The 26,634-nt window shown below is 38.5% G+C and overlaps 1 protein-coding gene across 11 annotated transcripts in view; it reads right to left on the reverse strand.

Annotated features, from left to right (window-relative positions):
• The window catches only part of tanc2b (tetratricopeptide repeat, ankyrin repeat and coiled-coil containing 2b), a 223,682-nt gene that overhangs the window by 37,292 nt on the left and 159,756 nt on the right, over positions 1–26,634 (reverse strand). For 10 of the 11 annotated variants that reach the window (XM_047377855.1, XM_047377857.1, XM_047377853.1 and 7 more), the window contains 4 exons: positions 24,646–24,794; positions 12,803–12,986; positions 11,132–11,380; positions 3,388–3,519 (listed from right to left, as the gene is read on the reverse strand). In XM_047377855.1, the coding sequence (XP_047233811.1) occupies positions 3,388–3,519; positions 11,132–11,380; positions 12,803–12,986; positions 24,646–24,794 (714 nt within the window). Of the gene's footprint in view, positions 1–3,387; positions 3,520–11,131; positions 11,381–12,802; positions 12,987–24,645; positions 24,795–25,069; positions 25,272–26,634 lie in introns of those variants that run through there. The other variant, XM_047377863.1, reaches the window with a different exon arrangement.

Here is a 26,634-nt window from a genome sequence, read left to right on the forward strand (position 1 = left end):
CGGCTACCAGCTGACCAGCAGATAACCTCCTCCTCTCTAATCCATCTAGGAGTCTGTATCAGTCAAAATGCTGGGTATGATTTGCAGCACAATTATTTTATAAGCTCTTCAAGCAAGAGTTTTTATTTGGATCTGTAAGATGACAAAAGTCCAGAGAAGGTCACAGTGTGATTCATTCTTTCATAGCTTGACCCGCTTATGACGCATTTCACAGCAATCTGGACACTAGTTATCAATGTACTACAAGACTGCTTTGTAGAAGAATTAGCTCAAAGTTCAGCTCATACTGTACATATTAAAATTGAATTTATTAACTTTAATGTTTCACTGTTGGTACAGTCTTGCAAATGACTTCTTATCCCTTTTTTCACATTTTGTCACGTTATACCAACAGAGTTCAAAGATTTGTCTTGGGATTTTATATGATAAACTAACAGAAAAGTACTACATAACTTTATTTTTTACAAATAAACATCTGCAAAGAGTGACATGCCTTCGTCTTCAGCCCCCTTTAGTCCCTGAACCCTGAACATGGCGTGCCTTTAGTGAAAGATGGTCGTTTTTAGATTTGTAAAACATTTTTGAAAACCATTTATCTTTTTCCTTTCACTATTTTGTCTTGGTTGATTACTCACAATCTCACCAAAATACATTTAAGTTTGTGGTTGGAAAGTGTCAAAACATAACAAATTAGGATGTAAATACTTTTGCCATCCATTGTCAGTTATAAACTAAATTCACTCCTAAAATTATCAAGCTCACATGCTTTTCTCAGTTTTTATGAGATACGGTAAAAAATTGGTGAGATGATCTTATAAAGTGATGGGCATATTGATCATATTTGTTTTAAGTTCTGTCAGCTTTCTTCCTGTTCTCTGAAAAAACTTTCTAATCTCATATAGAAAAATAAATAAAACTAAATCCGCTTCTATTGACAGAGGCTTCTCTTTTAATTGATAAAAAGCAAACAAGTCTTTACAATTACAAATGGCCCCTTAAAGACGATGTATTTAATTGCAGTAAATTTCAAAGTAAGCAACTTGCACTGATCAAATGAGGTGATATTTTTTTTCTTTTAGCTAAAGCCCTACTTACCTATGCTGCTACTTTTACATGTACATCAATTAGTCTGAGAGAAAGATGGACTCATAAACACCATTTCCTGCTGCTTTCACCTGAGTTATGTGACTCACCAGCACAGCTGACAAACAAATCCAGTATTATATACTATGAAATTATCACAAACCACTTCTTTGCATTTGTATGGCTTCATAATTTGGACACTAAGAAGGGTTCTCAACATACAATTCAGAAGTGCAAGATAGAAGTAGAACCCAGAACTGCCCTCTAGTGGCTACATTGCTTAAAAACCACACCGATTAAATAAATGTGAAAGCATAATAACTGCGAAGCTTGACAATGTTAGAAACAGGTGGACCTATTTAAATGAGTAAAGGGACTATAAACAACCTTTATATAACTACAAATAAATGATACCTTCAGATATCTTGGGATATCAAACAGTTTAAAACAATGACCACTTCTCTGCTCAATCAATGCTTGCTACCATTTGAGTGTGTTATTTTCAGCCCTAAGCACGACCTTGGCTAAGAAACCTTTTGTCTTCTCATTCTTCTTGAGGGGAAACATGGATTTTCAATTCATTCTCCTGTATGCCCTGTCTAGCTGTGCCCCTTCTTCTGTCTCTCCCAAGAAGTAACAGGAGCAGAGCACTCAGGGAGGCTCTGACACTGATCTGAAGAGGCAGAAAGCATGCTGGTATGCAGTTGTTTGGCTTGTAAACACACTTGACTGTCCTTAGAGTGGGGGTCAGTTAAAACAAGTGGCTTTGAAAAGACCCGTCGAAGGTTTAAAAAAGAGGGACTACCTCATCCCCCTGTATCAATCTCCATACCTCTCCCCGTATTTCTCTTTCTTCCCAACACTCCTTCCCTCCACAATTCTCTGCAGACAGTTGCCCTCGAGCAGGGGAATCGCTTTAAATCTCGGCTGAACGCTCTCACGAGTGAGCAGGGTCTTAACAGGTGTTTAAAGAGAAACACATGCATATTTTTGCTCGCTTGGGTGGCAGAGGGCAGCCATGATGGTGCTCATTACAATCTGACAGCGGAGGAGGAGGAAGGGTAAGAGGACAGATAGTGTTGTGACATTTGGCTGTTTAAAAAAAGGGAGGCACTCGCTGTGCGTTAGGATTAAGACAGTGTGAAGTGAAGCGGACACAAACTGTGACTGTTGAGACAAATTTTAGCTTTGTAGTGACACAGCATGACTAAAAGCTCTTTGTGTTCTCCGTCCCTCCTCTGCATTTTGCACAGAACCCCCCCCGAAAAAAAAAAAACAACAGCTGAAAACATCCAGCATCCACCAACAACTGCACTGCCACATGTCTGGCCTGGTGTAATACTTCACAGACACATGCAAGATGCCCTCAGGTGCAAATCACCCGTCTCTGATTATCTTTTGAATGTTGAGTAAGATTTGTCCATCATGCTGCTTCGCCTTGGAGTACTCAGCTGCTTTAGAGCTGTGCTGCTTGTGGAATAGAGGCTGAAGGGATCAGCGGAGAAGGCAACACAACAAGCTAATCACAAACAAACCTGAGACATAGCAATATTTTGTAATCCATTATGACTAAACCCTCCAGCAGGGCTCTTTAAAAGTGAAATTCAACAATATGAGCTACGCTACATGCATCACATGTGCATCTTGAGATGCAGCCTGTCAGCTGATGGGTGTCTATTATCAATACAGATATAATAAAAAGAAAACACGCCTTCCACTAAGTTCAGGGTTTAGGGTAGTAGGAAACAACACTAATAATTTGGCTGTTATATAACTTGTTTGAATCTAACTTCACCTGTCACTTCAAAATTAAATACTACATTCAGTTGCAGTACAACTGTCTAGGAGGCCAAAAAAATATGAGGATAAAGTTTGAGTTGCAGCAAATATGAAGTAATCTCATAAACAATACCCAAACAGGAACCCCGTAGTACAAGTAAATTCTTGAGATTCATAACACTGTGCAAATGTTTTATGTCAGACTACTTGCCACTTTCTGGTTGAGCAGCCATGCTCTGCCATACCCTGGAACTTTTTTCTTCCACTTAACTTTCTATTAATAGGTTTGGATACAACACCCTGTATATTTAGATTTTCTGGGAAACTGTATTTTGAGCTTTATTAGCTGTAAGCCAACAACCATAAAACTAACCAGAAATAAACTCTTGAAATATATCGCTGCTATATAATAAGCAGTTTTTGAATTGATTTACTGGAATAAATGTACTTTTGCTGATATTTTAATTTACTGAGATACACCTATAAAAGGAGAGAATGTGTTTCTCTGTAAGTGTTTGCACTCACCTCTCAGGTCCTGCCCGGAGCGACCCGGCCCGCAGGTGGTGCTCTGCCTCGGCATGCGCAGCGAGGTGCGTAATGGAGTGTGCCTCTGATCATCCAGGTACGCCAGGTCCTCTAGGTGGGCCGAACTTGTAGCTGTTGTTGTTTTTGTGCGTGTGACAGGGAAAGGAAAACAGCAGGATATATCAGAGGACGAAGACAGAAAAACATACAAATGTCAGAACGCAGGTAAACAAACTCATAATATGCACACATACAAAAGAGGGTGGCAAAGGTTTCAGAGAGAGCTGTCCTAGGCTCCGACTCTTTCAGGAAAGACGAAGACGGCCCTAGTGTTGTTTTAGCCCTCAAATTCCCTCCTCTCCGTGTCTGTCACGCAGCACAGAAGCAGATGCCATGCGGCCCCTCTCAGGATTAATTAGCTTAGCAGACAAATGTCTTATTCATGGAATAGGCGCTGTCTGACGCTGGCTGATGATTGTTTCACACCAACACTGTGTCTCCGGGGCCGACACTTGGAACTGCTGAATGCTGAATGAGATCCGCGGACATGAGCAACCCAACGCAGCATCACACCTGAGCTACGTGGTTCAGGCAGAAGTGAGAAAACACAGACAGGAGCATTAAAATGCTGAGAAGAAATATTCGGAGTTTGGCGCGATGAGGCCAACAATGATTTAAAAAAAAAAAAAAAAGGCATTAAAGATGATATGAACTTCGCATTTCTTCTTTTTTATCCTTTCTATTCTTAATTTTTCTGTTCATTTCTTTTAAAAACCAACAGAAGGAGAAACCTTGCTATATTAAAGTTCCACGAGCATCTGCCATAATTTCTATGAATGTAAAAACTTTATACCAGAACAACTGAGGGCAGACAAATCCCTCATTGGTTTGGGAAAAACACGGCCAGATGGAAAAATAATTTAAAAAAGTTCCAACAACTCACCAAGATTTTCTCTCTCAAACACCTTATTCATGTCATGATGTTAGTTTAAAACTTATCTGATCTTCTAACTGCATTTGCATCTCAACTTTGTTGTTACATATGGTTATTATGTTTGACAGAAGGTAAAAAAAACTGGCTGCAAAAAATTAAAAATCAATTTTTAACTATCAATTCTTACTTTTCTTTGAATATAGAATCAGTTTTTTCTTCTTTTTTTTTGGATCATACCTGTAAATAGTTCTGAGATCAAGTCAGTTTTAAGGAGTTGAGGTGTCACTGGAAATCCATCAGCATTATCTGTTCTCTCTCTCGCCCTCTCTCTTTGCAGGCACAGGAAGCTAAAGCATTGTGATTCTCCAAAGAGAAGGCCTCCCCTTACCTCAGATACCACAACACTGATACCTGTCCCACGCCTAAAAAGGTGGCTTTACATGTAAAGCCTAGGAAAGAACTGAGCATGTGTACGGTTGTACGAGCGTGTTGCTGGGTGTCTGAGTCACCCAAGTGACAAACCTTAAAAATGAGCCACATTTGTTTTGCCAAATAGGAGGGAAAATGGCAGCTGGGAATGTTGTTGTTGGAGGCTCAGCCCTGATGGGAATGGAAAAGGGAGAAGGAGGGGGGTAACTGGTCGTGGAACTGGGCTAAAAGCAGAAAGTGTGGGGGCATTAATCTGCAGCTAAACCAAGGAAGAATGACTCAGGGCTTTAGGGCTGGGAAGTCTCTTTTTTCCTCTTTCTCTCTCTCTTTCAACTGTGTTTGAATGTAAGAACTGAAATCTGTGTGCTCATCATTCTTATCTGCAATGCAGCAGGCTGCTGGGGATCGCATTCACAGCCGCTGTGCCAATGCGCTAAGGCTGCATGCAGAGCGGAAAGAAATAAAGTAGGAAGGCAGAGAAGCGTGGAGTAGGCAGAAGAAAAGAAGGTATCCATTAAAGATCTGACTGTGTAGCTGAAAGCTTTGGGCAATGATAGCTGCACATGAGACACTTCCTGTTTAGTGGACTGACAGTAAGAATGCATGCATGCACAAATACAGACACTCAATCAAACAGCTGGGCTATGTTCCAGAACCAGTCACAAAATCAGCTGGCAAGACAATAAGTTGTTTCATATACAGGTTTTAGCTACTGGGGCCTTAAAAGTCTCACTATGTGACTGACAAGAATTTGTCATCAAGCTTTCACAGTTATTGTTAATCTTTTATTCATTTTCCATCAAGACTTATGTGATGGTCTGTATTTTATTCTACACAAGTCTTCTCCACATCTTTGTACAAATTAATAAAAATTCTGAAATTTATTTGTCAACACCTTAACTTGCTTACTAAATATTTTAAATGGTCTCTTACCTATCATTGTATTTATTTCAATATTTTATTTTTTACTATTTACTATGCAAATAATTTTTTTAGTGGAAATCTGACGGCTTATTTGGATAATAGAGGTGCTGTAGTTGCCACCTTTCTCCACCAACTTAACTTTGTAACATTTATGCTCACAATATTGTGAAAAATGGTGGCCTGATTAAAATGAAAAAATAAATAGCTAAAGCAGTAGTAAAGAACACTGTGGTTTTATCTATATAAAAGATTATTGTGAAATGATAAGATTAGCTCTGTTATACAAAAGGAAAAAATAAATATAACTGTTACTAAATTTCCCAGTTCTGTTTATGTACAAGCTAACATTAGCCTTTTATTGTATCTAGCTAATAAGAATGAAAACTGCTTTGAGTCTGTATTGAAATAGGACAAAGAGCAATGATTTATACCATTAACCTGTCAGGAACTTCAGAGTGTTTAAATCCCTAACACCTGATGAAATGAATGTATGGATGGATGGATGGATGGATGGATGGATGGATGGATGTGTCAGAGAATGGGACAAGAAATTAAATCTGGAAATATAAATATTTTTTCATTCTCTACTGCTTTTTTACCAAACTAATTTGTACCTAGGAAAGAGATTAAGGAGGTGTATTTCTGTTGTTGGAGTTATATCACGGAATGATGCAAGCCTGGATTTGCGAATGTGTAATTCATTACTGGTTTTAAAAAAAATTAATAAGTGGGACAATATTTGAGGGTTATAAGTGTAAATAATACAGTATTATTATACTGCATCTGGTATTGTTCTAATTAGTTTTTATTTTCACTACAACACTGATTATTGATTCTTATATTTAAGTAATATGTTTTTTTTTTCTTTCTTCACTTTTTCTTTTTTGTAATATAAGAATGTTGATGGGTAGTTTATTTTAAAGTGTAGGACAGGCACAAATATCAGCGTTGTGTTTCTGCCGGTACCATTTCAGTCATTATCCTGTTATTGTTTGTCATGTTGTTTGTAGTGTTGAGAACAAATTATTTGATGATTGACTGAATAAAACCTCCAGGCAGGTTTAACCTTAGCACCTCAGCATTGTATGCATATTTAAAAAGAAATAAAGGAGACATGTAAATGAAAAATGATGTAAATTCAGGGCTAAAGAAGTTACCTCAAAAAATGATCAACTACAAGGAAGAAAATGAGTGAAAAAGCTGCTATGTCCAAGGAAAAAAAATTAAATACATCCAAAAAACCCAAAGATGTAATGATTAACACCACTTTAAAAGATCAGCCGAGATGCATGTTGTTTGGAAGTAGAAAGAAATGAGGGTGATTGAAAACCTAGTAAGATAAAGTAGAATGAATGTGTTGCATGTGATAAACTCAGTAATGCAGAACTATAGAAAGTGACCTGTTTAACACCCATTAAATAAGAAATGCAGAAAGATAAAAAAGATGCTCTGTACCTTATACTGTACTTAATTATATTTAACACCATTTTAAATTAGCAGTGCAGAAAGTGTCTAGAATAAGTAGAGACTCTATGAGTATCTAATGGTGAAATTCTCACGGTATGATAACTTGAACTGAAAACACAACAGTGGGACGATATTATGGCATTAATATGTAGATTGCTTTTGTGGCGCACTAGCTGATTTGTCTGACTGAAGGTAATGTTCAGATGTGTTGGGGACAAATAATGGCAGGTGGCTTCTTTGAGCAAGCTGACCAACAGCGAGCAGCAATAGGTGTGGTGGGGGCAGCACTGCATAACTCTGCGGTGTGTTTTCTGGCATCTCATTAACAGGAATTTAAGAATTTAAGGACACTAATTTGTGGTTTTGAAGCATTCTTAAAATCTCCGCACACCTTGATAGCAGTAACCAGCCCATGCCAAAAATAGGACACCATCCGGTTCCAACAGAGGACATAGGGGATCTTGCATTTTTTTAGCTTCAATCAAACTAGGACACTCGACACACACTGCTTAAATATTGATAATTCCTCTTTTAAAATCTCCCCCCACATTTCACATTTGTAGTCAACTCCTCTCTAAAACGTTTTGGCAGCACCATCGAGAGAGAAAGTATGATGAACATACTTGGTCCTAGTTTCTGCTTCCTCCATATCCATCTTTCAGCTCTACCAACGCACTGTCTTCATTAGGTAATAGAGTAGCCCCCTCACTCCTCATTTTCCTCCCCGGTCGCCTTCTGCTCCGGCTTTGCTTTTCTCTCCCTCCCTCTCCACACTTCAAAGCGAGTCTCTCCGTCACTCTGGGGGATAGAAACGGTTAATGCCTGGGGCTTTGATGTTCCTCTGCTGGGTGAGCTCAGCCAATCCTCGGCCTGTGCTCGCCTCCCATCCCTACATCATCTAATAATTCTTTGTGGAGGAGAGACAGCAGAGTGAGAAAGAAGAGATTATGAAACGCTCTTTCACTCCTCTTCCACATATATCCATCTTTCTCTCATAAATATGGAGTTCCTGTCCCTATGAAAAACACAAACGCCTTCTGAAAAATCATCACATCTATTCCCTTTTTTCACAAATTGCCTAACAGCCTCGTTTCTGTTTGTATTCCTTATTTTATTTTCATCATCTGTAGCTCGCAGCGTGTATTTTAAAGCCGTCTTCAGCTAATTCGGTCCCGTTTGAAGACAGGCGTCGAAGGGCGGAGATGAGATCGAGGGTGAATCCCTTAACCCAGTTGTGCTGCAAGAACGATAGTGTCAAATAGCAGAACATGAGCAGCATGCAAACAGGGTTACTGTTGCAGTAACAGGCCTGAAATATGTGCAACGTTTTTAAATATACAGTGCTGAGAAAAAGTATTCTGCCCCCAGTACAGATTTCTTCAGGTTTTGTTTCAGATCATCAAGTTTTTTTTTTATATTAGACAAAGACAACCTGAGAAAATACAAAAGGCAGTTTTCAAATCATGATTTCCTTTATTGCTGGGAAAAAAGCTATCTAAACCAACATCGTGCTATGTGAAAAAATGAATTTACTGTAATTAACCACATTTTTTGGAAAGCTAAGTTGAATTTCCTATTACTACCAGAGAGCAGTAAATCATTTAACTACAGCTTGTCTGACAGCATAAAGTATGGTGAAAGATCTCAAAAATACAACATCTGCTACTCTGTAAAAGGCTTTCCTAAAGTTTTGAGATTCCAGTAAACCACAGTGAGAGCCATTATCCACATAGGCAGAAAACATGGAAGAGTGGTAGACCTTCCCAGGAGTGGCTGGCCTACCAAAATCCAAGAATGCATCAGGGACTCATCCTGCAGGTCACAAAAGAACCCAGAACAACATCTAAAGCACTGCATGCCTCAGTTAAGGTCTGTGTTCGTCATTTACCAATAGGAAAGCAACTGGGTAAAAAATTGTCTCAGAGGGAGATTTCTAAGATGAAAGATGCAGTAATTAGATGTAAGGGGACAAAAACTGTTTTATCTTTCAGGTTCAGCCTGGTTCGGACTGCTTTTAGTCCTAATAAATGAAATCATTATTTGAAAATTACATTTTGCATTCACCTACATTATCTTTGTGTGATATAAGAAAAGGAAAAACAGAGGAAATTTATATAGGAGCAAATACTTTTTCACAGCCCCATATAAACAAACACTTTTGTCCGACTGGGAGTGGGAAGAGTGCATAATAAAGCTCATCATCAGCAACAGCATCTCTGCTGATTAGAACAATAAAACAATCAGGCCCACTATTAGGGCTGCCTCTGTGTTATGAAACTAACATTTCTCCTAATATGTTTATTGGAGTCTTTTGCAACAATAACGGTGAGAACCTCACATGAATGAGACCTCCTATAGCAAAACAAATGCAAGCTTTCTACTATGTGATGTTCCTCCAGCTGCAGTATGTCATTCTGCAAAAGCAGTTTCCTAGACAGTGTTATTCCGCTCTGCGGTGTCAGTCTACACCAGAAGGCTGTAAGAGCTTAAACAGAATGCTACTGTGGATTTACAGCTTCCCAAAATTTTGATCATCACTCTATAAAAGCTAAACATAACAGTAGTTTTAAACTTCAGAAAACAAAAGTTGCAAAATTAATAAGAACAAGCCATGACAAAAAATGTTGAATCAGTTCTTGGAGGAGAGTCACTTAGTTGTTTTACTTTGCAGATATCTTACCTAACAGCTGACTGTTCTGGCTTTGTAACTCAAACAATAAGTGACATTGTTGTAATTAATTGCACATCTCTTTTCAGATCAAGCAGAGGAAAAACAATGGGATCATAAAACGAAACAACAATTAGTACTTCACTTAGTACTACACAGTTCATGACTGCGCCTCAACAGCCTACTGGAACCTTGTTTTCGTGCTTTTAGATATTCACGATTGTTTTATCGTGTCACATTTTCCATTAACTGATTTCTTCCAAGTTGCTCACAAACACAAACTGCTGTTTCTGCTCATTGTCTACTTATACGCATGTTGCTTTTCTAAATGTCTTCTGTCCTATCACTTTGATGTTCTCCTTGGTCTACATGGATGCTTTCCTTTTTCAGCCTTCCCAATTTGTCTATTTCTGCTCCAAATTTTAGACCAGGCTGACAAGGAGACCAGGAGACAAACAACATGTTTTGCACAATTTGTGTTAATTTTGGTTTTAACGTTTTTCAATCCGTTCTATGGTTTCAGCTGATAGCTCTTGGGTTGGGGCCATGTTTCCTGAAAATGAGCCTGTAAGTGAACGATAGAGACATATTTAAAATTAGACTTATGCAGGTATTTGTTTTTAACATATGAATTACAGGTTGCTTCTGTCAGCTTTTCTTCTACATTGAATGACTATATAGTGACTATATACTATGCTTTCCTTTTAGAAGTCCAAAATTATTATGACATTCATGATAATCCTGATGACTGCATTTGAACTTCGAGCTAGAACTAGATAATAAAAACAGAATGAAGAGCTTCGATTTTAAGAAATATAGGTAGTATAATCCAAACAGATTAGATTAAAAACCAAACTGTAGTTTCTAATACTAATCATTAAGAACAATATGTGACCTTTTTATAATTTTTAAACATTTATGAGCCAATCAAAGACAAGATAATGAGGCAAATTAACTTGAAAGAAAATTCATCTTCTTAAACAATTAAAAGACAAGCTTTACACCAATAGTCTTCTTTTAAAACATCTAAAGGCCTCAGCGTGAGACACATCAAAGAAATCCATCAATGCGGTAATGATCCTTCTCACAAAAAACAAGCAGGGCTGAAAGTAAAGGAGAGGGGGCACAGAAGGAGTCAGCAAGAGGATGAGACATGAGTGAACAGCAGCACTTCAATGTGATTTTTCCAGAAAAAGTGTTTTGCTCCTGAGTAATTTGTCCACTGCATTTTTACCTGTAAATTCCCTCTCAGAGAAACCTTTGCCACACACCCTTCGATGGGCTTTACACAGGAGGAGAAGGGGAAAAGGAAGGGGACTCACCAGCCACAGAATTGGGACGGGGCATGAGGTACAAAGGGATGGAGTGGGCAGAATGGGAGGACATGCTCTCCAAGTTGCGCTCAGGGATTTTGTTCAGGCTGAAGGTGGAGGCGGTCATGTTTTCATCCACCCTGTACAGGAATGAGTCCATGCCTGATTTCTGGGACTGCCACAGCTTCAGGTTCCCTCGTGAGCCCTCACTGTATTTGCCACCTCGCTCCATATTCTCAGAGTAGCTCGTCAGAGTAGCTGGAAAAAGGAAAAAGAGACGGTGATGCAGCCTTTCGAGGTATTTCTCACATTTTTTATCTAAACCCACTTTCCCATAAGTCAGATTAAACATCTGTTTACTGTCACTCTGACTCAATGTTGTGCTGGTGTTATGTTTCTCATCTCAAACTGCAGGTGTTCCCTATTGTTGCCAGGAAACAATGATGGCACCTGTTTTGACATATGATAAGCCTGTGGCTTTAAATCATGCATAAAAGCTACAGTTGAAGTCAGCATCAGGCATTTGAATTGCTTTCCAAAGGGAAAAGCAGACCAGGTACTTGCACAATGAACCGAATTCAATAAACCCAGGGGATCTCATTTTACTGAGAAGAGAAAGGTTTCATATCTTTATAGTACAAATTTTTGGTTTGGGATTATACTTCGTGGATAATTTGAAATGTGCATTTCCCTGTTTTAGATCCATTTTAACATGTTGTAATTATTCTTTTACCAGAAACTATTAATGCCAAAAGTAGTTACTCATCTGCTTTCATTGAAATAGGAACTTGACTGAAATCCCATTCTTAATCCATTTGTGAGGTCAGACACTGATGTTGGACAAGAAAGTGTGTTTTACAGTGTCCATTCTAATTAATCCCAAATATGTTTATATCATGCTGAGGTCAAATCTCTGTGTAGACCAGTCAAGTTCTACCACGACAAACCTGTTAATCTATGTCTCTATGGACCATGTTTTGCACATTCATGTTGGAAAACAAAGGGCCATCCCCAACTTGCTCCCACAAAGTTGGGAGCATGCAAGTGTTCACACTGTCTTGGTATTAAGGCAGTGCAATATTGGAAAGTTTATTGTTATTGCAATATCACCATACGCAATATGTATATCAGAAATAACTGCTTGGACTGAAGTAAATATTAGATAATTATCTAAGTACCATACATTCAGGCTAGCTATGCCAGTAATATTCTTGGTTACATTTGTTGCTTGTTGCAGCCAGAAATGATTTAGGTGAGTATTAATATGCTCTGGTAAATTCATAAAAAAATAAATCAAAACAGCAGGTGTAGCCAGATGCCACTTTTTCAATTAAGCCATGTTGTTAAGATGGAAATACTGAATAAATGTTTTCTCCAGTAGCTAGATAGACCCCAAGGCAGAAAGCTGAAAACCCCATTCTATGAACACCTCTGTGCCCGCCTTTCATTTGAAATATTGTATCACACCAAATATTCAAGGCAGTCTTTTGCAATTGCGATGTTGCAAACATGAATATAGTGATGACTTTTGCAATCTGGATAAATTGAGCTCTGGCTACCTTATACAAGGGATTTTTTGTGTTAGTACAGTCAGAGAAGACTTTCTGATGAGAGGGAAATTACACCAAAAATGTTTCTGTAATTTAGGAGAGTTTATGTAAGCAAACCTGCAGGTCTCACCTATAATCCCGCTGTCTCTGCTCTCCAGTGTTGAGGTGGGGCTGGTGACAGAACCATAGGCACAGTCCCTGTGGCCGGCCTGGCCCGGCATGGCGGTGGGGAGGGTGGAGCAGGGGCTGCCTGCAGGCGGAGAGGCAGTGCTGCTGGTCAAGGTGGAGCAGGGGCTGATCCTCTGGTTCTGGCCCTGTCACAAACACACATTCACATGTTTTGTTCAAGCCTTTTTAGGCTCCAAAGTATACATTATTGCAAGTGTGAATGAATAAAAACTATGTTTGAATTTTTATTATCTGACTCCTTCGGAGGGGAAAAGTAATTTTAATATTGCAGTTTTCAAAGCTCTGCCGCCCTGCTGCCTTCACAATGTGAAGTCCAGAATTGCTTGAATTGGTTCTCCAAACACACACTGTGTCACAAAAGCAATAAATCTACTGCATTTTAGTCATGAAGTGTAGACTAGGCATGGGCCACTAAGAGAGTCTCACCTTGAGTAAAAATAGCATGATTTACACCATCACTGTATTACCATTAAGATAAAAAAAAGTATGATATAATTTAAGTTTTTTTTTCTAAAACAGAAAAAACTGATGGATAATAATAATAATAATAACACTTCTGCTAAATGTATATAATTCTTACAGCTGCAGTAATGCTATCTGTTCCATTTATTTTCTTTTAACTTTCTTTTATTGTTCTGACTGTAGATATGCACATGTTTGGGTGAGTAGCACATTTCTTGTACCAATATCTTGACATACAGACATAAAATACACTCCTACCTTACCTACTGACCAAGAGAAATGGGCCTTTGTTATCTGCCTTTGTATTTACCCCAGGGAAACAGAAAGTTGTGGATAATAATAATTGATATTGCTCACATACTGATTCAATTTAAAAATGCTCTAGTTACTTGTATTTATATTAATTACTTGGTGGGGTTCGGCACTGAATAAATGTACTCAGATTAAAGTTTTAAAATTGTGAGATTATGCTACTACAATAAAAGCTTAACTTTTTAGGCGTTTGTACACACATTTACCAGACGTAATTATGGCACGAGTTTTGTCTGTTGGAGATATCTTGTATGATTTTTGAAGGAAGTTAAAAAGAAATAACAAAAAACAAATCTGTTCAATAAAAAGAGAAACTCCCATGTGTTAAATAAAGTCTCAGATCTTAATTGGCATGTTGCTAATTTATGTTTTTCCACTCTCATCGCTGAGAAAATCAAAGTGTCATAAATGCCAAAGCTTTTAAATCCTCAGACTTTCTTATCTCTTTTCCATATAATTATTACCCATCAGCTGCTGAGAAATCTTACAATTAAAATGACTGATCCTCTGATACAAGAGCGGCTCTTTCAATATAATTTATTTAAGAAACAGTAACTAACACAGAGAGTACAGGCCAAGCTATGTTTTAGAAGACAAAATTCAGAGCAAACCTGTTGATTAGGTGCATGAATAAAAGGGAAATTCAAACCCCACATATGACAGTAGGGGACCTTCTGGAAGACTTCACAAACTGTGGAATTAGAAATAATATATATACAAACAAGCCTGATACATTTTTGTGGAAACCTGAAGCTTGGTCCTTTTCTGTGATCGAACCGTTGGAAACAAATAAATTGCACCTTTGTCCAATGAGTTAACGCACTACTAAGTTGCACTAATAACACCTTTCTGTGGAGGTTGTTTTTAAATGAAAATGACCGCTCATTTTAATATCAGCGAGGTGTTTAAAAATGAAGCCAGAAGAAGGACAAAGATGTAAAAATCCTCTGGAAAGGAAACTGTATTTTCTTTGGAGGCATGTTGGCTGTTTGTTCGAGCTGCTGGTTAAAAAAGAAGTGAGATGTCAGCAGGTAACAGCAAGCTGAACATACTGCAGCAAAATTGCCCTGCTTCATCCTTTTCAAGAGTCAACCTCTCTCTGTCACTTAAAAGCCGGATTAGAAAATGTTGGCATCATTTTTATACCTTACAGTTAAGGTAAAGCTCTACTTACTCTACGGGGGGATACACACGTGAAATCGTGTTTGGCTCTAATATTAAAAAAATGAACAACCACAAAAAGCTGCTTAAGGCCCCTGTTTATGTACAATAACATAATGGTGATTAAAAAATCCAACACATTAATAAATAACAGATTTTTCCGGTCAAATATAAAGTTGCATATAGTTGCTGTTCATTTCAAAATGAACTGAAGAAGAAAAAATTGAATGGTGCACATTACTCGTCAAAGCGAGCAATAATCTCTCTTGTTAAGGAATAAATAAGTTATGCAGAACTTCTTTTATTTGTACAAATACCTCAGTCCAATAACCAGGAGGATTTTACTCTATTTGTAGATTTCCAGTGATGGTGAGAGGGACAACTCTGTAACCCTGGGCTGTTTTTAAGAAGAAACTCTGTTTTAATTGACTAAGAACTAAGAACAAAAGGTATATTTTGTTGTCTATAGTTTCTAAAAGAAAATTGTTTTTTGCAGGTCAAAGATTACCAAACCTAGTCGTTGGAGTTGGGATCAACATGTCTGATCAATGCATCCGTTAAAAAGTAAGAACATATAAGCAAGCAAGTTAATAGACCAATCACTAAATAAAACAGGCAATTGAACTTAAAAAAACGTTCAAACAATGTTCCCTCAATTTTGGTCCTTGTGATACACTGTCCTGCACTAACCCACTTTGTCTTAAAATCAAGTTCTGCAGAAAGCTTTTTAATGTTATGTCAAATTAAACAGGGTGCGCTGATGAAACAGAGGAACATCTACAACATGCAGGACAGTGTGCCTCGAAGGCCTGGAACGGCAATGGCAGCATTAAAATCTTCTCCTAACTACTTCAGCAGGTACAAACCCAATCTTTGTTTACACCATCATCAAAACCTCATGACCTCAACAGATTTGGAAAGACCAAGAAAAACAACATGTACACGTATTTCACAGAACTCCAGGCCTTCTTTTCAGGAAGGAATGAGCCAAACACCAACAATGAAGTAAAGTGTCTTGTTTGGCCGCAAAAAGTTGCCAACTGATTTTGTTGCAAAATAAGGTCAGTAAATGACTTGTCAAATTGTTTGCTTCATGCTGCCCTTTTCACAATAAAAGATGTAAATGTCTGTAAAGCAGCGGACCAAAGGTTAGCTACCAGAGCAGACAGCCTGACTAACCCCCTGATACAGCTTGTGTTACTCTATAAAAAGCAGAATGGCAAAAAGATCTGATATTCAGAATGATAAGTACTTGAGACCTATTAATAACTTAAGTAAATGATTTTTCTATATTTTTGCTTCAGTCTATTTTCTGAAAATACAGCGATACTATAAAACTGCAAATTGTATACTCAGGGTTATCACAAGATAAAATTCTCAAACCATGCTTTCTGTCAGCATTTGCTTTCTTTTGGCACCCTGCAGGGACATTATTTCATGTCAGCTCTGGTTAGGAGACAAGCAACCACAGGGGACAAAATAAAAACACTCTGTTGCATCTAATATGCTGCTGCAAACACCCACAGATCGACTCTTACGCAAAAACACACAGTTGCACAAACCCAAAAGACACATGCAAGCAGCCTCCACAGAAACGCAAGGCCGCTGCGAGAGATAAAGTGTTAATATTAGACTTTCAACACATAGAAACACTTGGAGGTCTCTCCTTAACGGAGCTGTTGGTGAGACCGGATCAAGAGGGGGATGAAATCAACAAGACCAGGATGGGAGAAGTGGTGCTCAAGGCAAATCTTAGTCTAGATTAATTTGACAGAGGAAGACTGAAGGATCCCAGCAGTCAATTTGTATTGGTTCTGAAAGTCGTTATCAGCCAGACATTTATTTGTATTGACTCATGTGTCAATTATGTGTTGAAGGCTTCCCGAGGTTAGGTGTCCTTCAGAGAGACAGTAAACCTCACAATACTACAAATAGAAAGGGACCATCCAATTGTGCCTGAGACTGTGTGGGTGAGGAATATCTACACATACAATGACTAAATATACACACCACAATTTGGATTTTTATTTGCGAAGCTTTTGAAAAAATTTAACCTTTTCTCATTTTGTTACTTCACCACCTGAAACTTTCAATCTATTTTATTAAGCTTCTATCTGACAGACCAACACAAAGTAGTGCCTAATTCTGAAGTGGAAAGAAAAATGGTATATTGTTTGCCCATTGTTTAAAAAAAACATTTTTATTTATGTGTACAGCCCCTTTTTCTCTGACTAACCTATATTAAATCCAGTGTGACCAACAGGTTTCAGAAATCACCTACTAAATGGGAAGAAGACATCTGTGTGTAATTTAATCTCAGTATAAGTCCAGCTGTTCTGTAAAGGCCTCAGAGGTTTGCCAGAGAACATTAGTGAACAAACAGCATAATGAAAGCCAGGGAACACAGCAGAGAGGTCAAGGAGAAAAATGTGGAGAAGTTTAAAATAAGATTAGGTTATAAAACAATATCCCAATCCTAAACATGGAAAGAGTATGGCACAGCTGCACAGAAAGGGCAAGTAGAGTGTTAATCAGAGAAACAGCCAAGAGGCCCAAGATAACTCTAGAGGAGCTGCAGAGATCCACTGCTCTGGTGGGAAAATCTGTCAACAGGAAAACTATTGGTTGGGCACTCCACAAATACGATCATTATAGAAGAGTGGTGAGAAGCCAAGACGTGCGCTGGTCAGATTAAAAGTAAACTTTTTAGCTTTCATGCAATAAGGCTATGTATAGAGGACCTTGGACATACCATGCTCACCGTGAAAAATGGTAGTGGCAGAATCATGCTGTGGGGATGTTATTTTTACAATGGGGCAGGGAAGCTGGTCAGACTGGATGGAGATAAATACAATCTTGGAAGGAAACATGTTAGAGGTTGGAAAAGACTTAAGACTGGTTCACCTTCCAGCATAACATCCTTAAATATAAAGCCAGAGCTCAAAGACTTACTTTACTTTGCAAAGATTAGCAAGCATGTCAGTCTGTAGATCGGCATCGCTGGTAGCGACATGCATAGAAAGACTTGTAGTAAATGGCTGCTCCGTAAAGTTCTGACTCAGATGGACTAAATACAAACGCATATGAAACTTTTTACATTTTTTGAAAGCAATGTATCATTTTAATTAAACTTCACAATGACGTACTACTTTGTGTTGGTCTGTCATAAGTTGAAAGGTTATGAATATATTTAAAAGGAAAGTGTATCCAATTCATGTTTCGTCTAATTTATAATTTAAATGTCTTCAAACTAAAAACCAAAACATAAACATTGCACTGTTGCCTTGCAGCAAGAAGGTCCTGGGTTCGATTCCCGGCCTGGGGTCTTTCTGCATGGAGTTTGCATGTTCTCCCCGTGCATGCGTGGGTTCTCACCGGGTACTCCGGCTTCCTCCCACAGTCCAAAGACATGCCTGTTAGGTTAATTGGTTTCTCTAAATTGACCTTAGGTGTATGAATGAGTGTGTGCATGGTTGTTTGTGTGTTGCCCTGCGATGGACTGGCGAACTGTCCAGGGTGTACTCCGCCTCTCGCCCATAGACTGCTGGAGATAGGCACCAGCTCCCCCGCGACCCACTATGGAATAAGCGGTAGAAAATGACTGACTGACTGACATATATTATATAACAACATTATTCAACAAATTTTCCAATTTAAGAGGCTAAAAATACAACAGTTTAACTACTGAGTTCAATAAAAATCAGATGGAGGTTAAGGACATAGGCTTTAATGCATAAATGGGGATACTCTTGCAATCCCTTCATTTTCTGTTTGATTCAAACGTACTACCTTCTAATAAAATAACCTACAGCAAATATTTTGTATTGCTGTTGTCCTTAGGAAAAGAGAAATCTGATCAGACCTTTAAGAAAACTGCCTCAATAACATCTAGGAAACATCAGTGCATCTTTAGTTCATAGTTGAAGTTTTATCTGTCAAAACCGTGGTACCTTCAAAACTTAAAGGGTGCATTATTTGCTGGGCTATTGACCGCCAAACTTGTGAGGATCTGCCCTTAAATGTCTTGTGAAAATTAGACTTAAATTTTAACACGGCATCTATTTAGAGAACAAGAGCACAAGAATATGAGAGGCAATTAACTGAACCCTGTGCATGTTAAGGTCACCTTGTTTTGCCAGATGGTGATGCTTCGCAGGCCTCGACTTTTGCACATTGATTACTGAATTCCCTTTAAACTAGAGGGAGATTTGCATGTCTGTTAAGTACAGTTCATACAAAGATTTCTAACAATAATAAGAATTTTTTTCCAAAATGTAGTACAGAAAATTACAGAGGTGCTCACATACTACCAATCGTTTTATCAATATGTAAAAAAAAGAAGACATATTCAAAGTGCACACAGCAATGTGCTATGATGTTCAACAAACACATGCTTCTTAATGACATGCAGACTTTTCTGTTACCTTCGAAGTGATTATCAGAAACAACCCATCAAACTGAAGGTCTCACAATGTTATTCTTTAGACATGGGTTGCGTCTTTATTCGTTTTAACATAACCTGAACAATTTTTTCTTCCGGTCAGTGGTTTAACTTCCAGCAGGACAACAACCCTTAACATACGGTCAGAGCCACAAGAGAATAGTTTAGATCAAAGCATATGACTGTAATAGAAAGGCCCAGTCAAAGTCCAGGCATACATCTAATTGAGCAATCTATGGCAAGACTTTAATTGCTGTTTTCCTAAGCTATCTATCCAGTATGACTGAGCCTAACCTATCTTGCAAAAATGGGCATTTTATTACTTTTGCAAGGCTTGGTATATTTGTCAGAAACAAGTTAACAGCCACATTGTTGTTGCAGCAATGCAAGTCTTGCCATGGATTCTTGATAAGACTCATTCAGATGCATTATGTTTTTTTTTTTATACAACAAAATAAATGCTACAAGAGATGTTATATGTGATAATCTAACTGAAACTGTTTCTTTGCTTATATGTGAAAAAATAAACAAACAGCATCCAAAGCTTCATTATTCTAAATGATGTGTCAGAGTTAGGTTGCCCTAACAAGCATAAAACATTCTCCTAAAAAAAGGGACAGGCAATCAGATAAATGTGAATGAGAAAACAAGTCAGAGTCTAAAGAAAACCTTTAAAAGACCGTCAGAAAGCGTGAAAAACTGAAATAAAAATCCCTATTAAAAGAAATGAGTCAAACTGAGCCTTGACTCAAGACTTTTGCCCAGCAATTTCTGCATCGGTTAAACATTCATATATTTGGTCTTTAGAACTTTTAAACTCAAGACAATCTTCTCCTTTTTTTGCTGCCTAATGCATTTCACATAATAACAATCAGAAAACAGCATTTGGGGCAGACATCTACAACAATACGTTTCTACAGTGCGCACGATGCAACGAATAGTTGACATGAGTCACATCTCTAAAAAGGGCCGCTCGAATAAACCTCTCTCAATTTCTACACCCCCACTGCTCTGACAGTGCTCACATCGAGCACAGGCATCAGCCTAATCGCTTATCCACACTGCTTTAGTGCAAACCCATGCCTACTCCTGCATAGCATACTTCAGCAACAGGTTAACCGCCCCCCTCTTTCCCCCCTCCTCCCAAATTCACCTCCTCTGTGTCTCTCAGCTGCAACTGTTTTCCTCCCACAGTCTGCGAACAATTCATTCCTGTCAAATCAGGTTTAAATAGAGAAACGAGGACATCTGCTGCACCCCTGCTGCACCAGGAGCTGTTTGTTGCACAACTGTGAAATTCAATAACAGAAAGGTGACGGTTCAATAAAGTAACCACAAGGCTGTGCATGAACCCAGGATTCATGCTTCTATTGAACAATTTTTAACCAAGACATTATTTATCATATGTTATGATATTTTTCTAATCCAGATTAGGTAATTATTATACATGAAGGCTAAGATGCATAACTGCTAATATGATTACATATTCCTTAGCAGGTTGCAGCGAAACCACACACTTTTTGCAGACATCCACAAGCTTCTGGAATAATTCTGGCTGGATATTTGACCCCTACAACTGGTAGACTTCATTTAAATAGGTTGGTGTCCTGACACGGATCAGCCTCCAGCACCAACAACACATTATAATTTAAAAAAAATTTTTTTTTTTGCGGCACCAGTGGCCTTTATTTTTCCACTATTATTTGACAGTAGATAGACAGGAAATTGGAATGAAGAGGGAGAGGAAGACATGCGGCAAATGTCACCAGGTCCAGGACTCGAACCCAGGACAGCTGCGTCGAGGACTAAAGCCTCCGTTTATGGTTCGCACGCTCAACCCCCTACACCACCAGCGCTGCACCCCCAACAATACATTATTAATAAGGTCTGAGGTTGGGGTTATGGGGAGAACAATGCTTTATCAATCCCAAAACCAGTGTTTTTGATCACTGTCCTGTTGGAACACCTAAGTTCCAACCATCTAGTTGCTGGTTTGAGGTAATGTTAAAGATTGTAGAATAAGTCTCTTGCTTTTTTTTTTCACCCACTCTGTAGAATATCAGCACCCGTGGAATCTTAACAGGTGCTCGACATGGTGCTACCACCCTTTGATTCACACACAGTACCTCACCTCGACTCCTCCAAATATACTTTTTGTCACTGAGCCCAAGAAGCTCACTCTTTGTCTTTTATTAAGGCTTGAGGTTGTTGATTTTGGAACAGGGGGCTCTTTCTCTTGACATCATCTCAGTGAATGATGATTTAAAACTTGATTCACAGTGGACAGGAACATTCTGTTTCAGTGGTTTCCATTTTATAATAGTCTTTAGCCTTGCTGGTTTCTGGGTTGTTGTTGAATATTCTAACCAATTCCCTTTCACTGAAGATGATGGTTTGGGCCAGATGGCAGAAACTGTGATAAAATTGGGGTTTCGTACCGGACAATTTTCCCAAACACAGATCTAAACAGGTTTTTGAGAGAACAAAAAAGCAGCTTATCATTAAGTCTCTGAAATGGTCCAAACCTCAATGTATGGAGTATCCCTGAAATGTGGGGCAGTCCGTGGAAACCAACCACTTTAAATATACTCATTATATAAATATGCCATTTCAGATAGTAAGATAGATGAGATGTCAAGCCAGTATTAAATTCAGAAGGTTGTTGATCATTATAAAAATGTGTGGTTTCTATGCAACTCTGCAAAGAATATTTTATCAAACATCAATGGGGCTTTATTTATATATTTGAGCCTGAATGTTTAATTTTGACCCTGTGTGGATTAAACGAAATCACTAATAAATGTAAATGTGAGCACTCAACCCCTGTCTTTGAAATTTATTGATGTTTACTGAATAATAATTTCAACTGAAAAAGAATAGTTCTAATGCATAATTAAATGCCCAAAATTAATATGGCATTTAGCATTGTATTAAATCTGGCTGTGCTAACAGCCAAAGTTGTGTAAATACTAAACAAAAAGGAGGATAGTAATGAAAATTAAACAGATTAAATCAGACATCTGTCAGTTTGGTCAAGTGCCTGAACACAATTTCTCATAAAAGGAAGCAAATTAAATAAATGCACTATAGCGCTTTTAGATGTGAGTATGTAAAGTATGAGAAATATTTCATCTAAAGCAAGTTTGTGGTGACTTAACAGTCAAAGACAATATTCTTCTCACAGCAAACACTGAGTGTCAAAAGTAGCACTGCAACACAAAAATGCCTCAACTGACAGAAATTATCAGGACATCTGCTCACCTCTAAGATAAAACGAGATAAAGATCTCATCAATAGACTTCTCTTCTTTGTTTAATGAAAAGGGCAAAAAAATACCAAGTCTTTAGCTACACGTCCAAGTATTTACTGGAAAATGAACTGGAAGTCAAGCTTGAGATGCAAGATGAATTAGCCTCAAAGAAGCTACCAAACCAGAAGCAATTTGATTAAATTACAGAGGAATGCTTTAATGTAGTTTGGTAATGTCTCTAAGGTCCTGATTTTAGAAGAAGTTATCAAAAATAGCAGCAGAAACTTTGCTTTTTGTGTTTGAAAAACAGTGACTTAAACATGCTGTAATATTATGAAGTGTACATCTATCACTGTTTTAGTGGTTACTAACTCCAAACAAGACATCAGCTTCATAAGGTCTTAGACAGATAGATGCAGTGCACTGCATTTATCTGTATCTGTATCTTATCCACAAATGTAACCAAAAAATGTTTGACCTCGTTAGAAAAAGGGCAGCAACAGTAGATGCTGTCAAGTTGCAGTAGCTTTGTCTTTGGCACCCTTGGGCAAGGCACTGTCAATGTGAATGAACCACTGTGTTTCTGATGTGTTCCTAACAGTCACCTCGACCTACACAAGTCTTAGAATGTGGCTGTATTAAGACACAATTCCAAAACCTAATTTCATTGTGAAAACAAGCAATATCTTTGTACTCACGGAATAGGTTTTCCCGTGCTGCTTTCCTGGCCATCCTACCACAGTGTTCCGCCACTTGATTATACTCTAATCATACTAGGTCTTTATAATTAACAACCTTGGTAGAACATTTCATGTTTAAACTGCAGCCTGAAACCTCACAACTTCCCTTGATCTTCCAGGAACTAGCACAGCCAAGCCTAGGCACAATTTGGAGGTGTGTGCTTCTCGCCAGCTAGGAGCCGAGTGCATATCGATTTCTGTGTGCAAGGAACCCAAGTGTGGTGTAGTATACACTGGCAGATAGAACATGAATTTCCTGCAGCTCAATGGTGTGATCTTTTTGGTCAAGTTGGGAAAGTACCTTAACATGATGCACATAGCAGCTGTGGTACCAAGAGATATATTTTGGCCAGACACTCTCATTGTGTATAAACCACTTATTGTGTGATGTGTTTCCTATAGTCTTGTCACAATCTGTGTATATTTCTACATATAAATGAGAGTTGTTTGGGCTTCCACAATCAGTTTCAGCCTTGCTGAGAAAAGGGGAAAAAAGCACCAGTATTTTCATCCATACCATGAGGGAATAGAGATTATGGGGTTTGCTGTACAGCTCTGTATGGATAACAGGAAGGACATATGCCAAAATATTAATCAATATGCCATCCCCAGAAAAGTAAAAATCCTGTAAATGTTTTCACTGATTATTGTGAGTCATACCCACTGTGTCTAAAATGTAAGGCAGAGTATTTAAAAATTATAATACAAAACCTAAGAGCCACTGCTTGCTTTTTTTTCTTCAAACTCTTCTTCCTTCCTCATCATTGCTAACAATGCAAGGCTGTTACCTTCAATGGCCTGAGAGGTGTCCTGGATACATTAGTTTCACAATCCTCTCAATACTGCTGCTATCACCTCGCTTGTGCACTTTTTCCTTCCACTCAACCTTCCATTAATATGCTTGGTACAGCACTGTGTAAACAGCTACCTTCTTTACCAATGACCTTTAGTGTCTTATCCTCCGTGTGGAGGGTGCAACCTGCTGTCTGCTGCACAAAATGACCTTTAGTGTCTTATCCTCCGTGTGGAGGGTGCAACTTGCTGTCTGCTGCACAACTGTCAATTCAGCAGCCACAACACATAATTTGTGCATTAATAATTTTGTGTTGCTCATACGTACCATTTTAATTTCAGAACCTGTATTTAGTGTTTAAAAACTAACCAAAAAAATTAAATACATAAATTCTGTATTTATAAAATGGATATATCAGGTTAATATTTGACTTGAATTGCTGAAATAAATGTACTTTTCCATTATATTCTAATTTATTGAGATGTACCTATACATGATGTAGCTCAAAAGAACAGATTGTTAAAGTAAGCTGGCAAACATACTTTTTTTTAAATAAAAAAAAACACCATGTCACAGTCACCCCTTCAAAAATAGATTTTGATGTAGAAGAAAGAAAAAATGTTACCTGTCTTGCCTCGGGTTCCTCCATGCTGTACTGAGTACCAGCTGGCCCCTCACTCACTTTGTCTCCCAGAAGGAAGCCCAGCCGCGTCATCAATGTGTTGGCTGCCTCATCCACTGACGGAGGGGGTCCCAGCTCATGGCTTGACTCCCCTGCAGAGGTAGATAGACAAAAGGAGGCGGAGGAGAAAGAGGAGGAGGAAGAGGAAGAAGGAATGGCAGAAAACAAAGTAGAAGTGGTAAGCAGAAATAGGAGAACAGATAATTTTATCAGAAAACAAAGCTCTTAGTTATATGACTATGCTATTTTAAACAACTGAACACAAAATGTATCTGTTACAGTCGTCCTCCATAAAACACAGCAGAGACATGGACACAGGACACACAGCACCTGCACTCAGGAAAACAAATGAAAAACCCTGCCGCACCTGAGTTTTCCCATAGCGCAGAGAGGTGCATTAAACATTCCTCAACGGCTGGACGCTTTCCTTTGGAGGATCCTCTTACATAAACTCCAAAAATCCCTTCAGCCACAAGGATTGTTTCCAGCAATATAGAAAAACCCTCTTTTCACACTGAATCGCAGAAAGTCTACCTAACTGACGACAGCTGCTTCCGCACCATTCATCACCACTGCAGCGCGAGTGACGTAATGAGAAACACCCTTTACCTGTGAGTGTGTGTGAGGGAGAGAGAAAGAGAGGCGTTTCAAGACAAGGTGGGTGTGTACAAACACACATCTCCCTCCTATTTATGGAGTTTGAAAATGCTAAACAGAGCAAAGAAAAACAGCAGGGTGAGCCTGCATTATGATAAAACCACTAACAAACACTCAGAGCATGGGGGGATGTGTCTCAGCTGCCAGTGTTTCACCAAAGCAGAAATCCCTTAATGACCTCATCTTGTCACCTGGTTGCCTGGTTACTTTTCAACATAGCAAACCCTCATTGGTAGTATCATGTTTTTCAATAACACCTGGCTATCATGGCCTGGAGGAGCTGGCAAGATATACTTTGGTTAAATTTTCACAGCAGCGTCACTTTCAGGGCAGGACGTTTTGTTAATTACTTTCCTGCTCAGGAGAAAATGTAACTATTGGCCAGTGTATGAACCTCTGAATCGGTCCAGACATTAATGACATTTAAACCGACAGCTCAGGATGGCTAGTGTTTAAATAAACACCAGTTTAGACAAAGACAGCTACTGGCAGGACCAGTTTTTTTAAAACACTTTTTACCACAAAGCACGTCAAACCGGACAGACAAGTAGCCAGATTAAGCTCTAACTGACAACTGTTAGACAACCCAAGCCACCAAAGCACCTCTCTGAAGGCAGACAGCTCCCGTAAAGCCTGCGGTCTTTCACTCGTCAGCTCAAAGACACATAGTCAGATAGGCAATCTAAAGCCTGGACTCCCCTATCCATTCCCTTATGGACAGGAGTCTCATTAGATTGACTCTAAGTCCCTCTGAGCGAGTAAGTAAGTGAGGTAGGCACCTTCTGAGGGAGGGAAAAAAAACACCTTTGAATCAAATGAGAATTACACACTGCAGAGCTTCAATAAAAACACACAGCAGCAGCAAATAATGAGGTAATCACAGCACACATTAGGTACAAAATAGTCTAATCACATGAGCTTTGATGCTACTTAGTTATGTACATGGATACAGACTCACATACTAGTACAATATACCTCCTATTTTAATTAAAGGATATTGCTTCAGTTTTTTAGTTGCCCATTCTATGAAAGCTGACAGACTGTTGGTTAAGTCAGGAAAGCTTTTTTAATGTTGGCTATTACTCACCAATATTAAAATACACCAAAAACGACATAGCACATTTACCAAAATCCTTTTATCTACTAAAATGTTCATCATATGGCCAAAATAATCAACAAAACATAAACACTTTCAAGATTCATGAAGCAGTAGCTCACCGGAGTTTGACACTAATACTATTCTAACTTTCTGTACTTACTGCCTGTGCTGGTAAA

Source organism: Girardinichthys multiradiatus, chromosome 10 (assembly GCF_021462225.1).
Source record: "Girardinichthys multiradiatus isolate DD_20200921_A chromosome 10, DD_fGirMul_XY1, whole genome shotgun sequence".
NCBI classification, from domain to species: Eukaryota; Metazoa; Chordata; class Actinopteri; order Cyprinodontiformes; family Goodeidae; genus Girardinichthys; species Girardinichthys multiradiatus.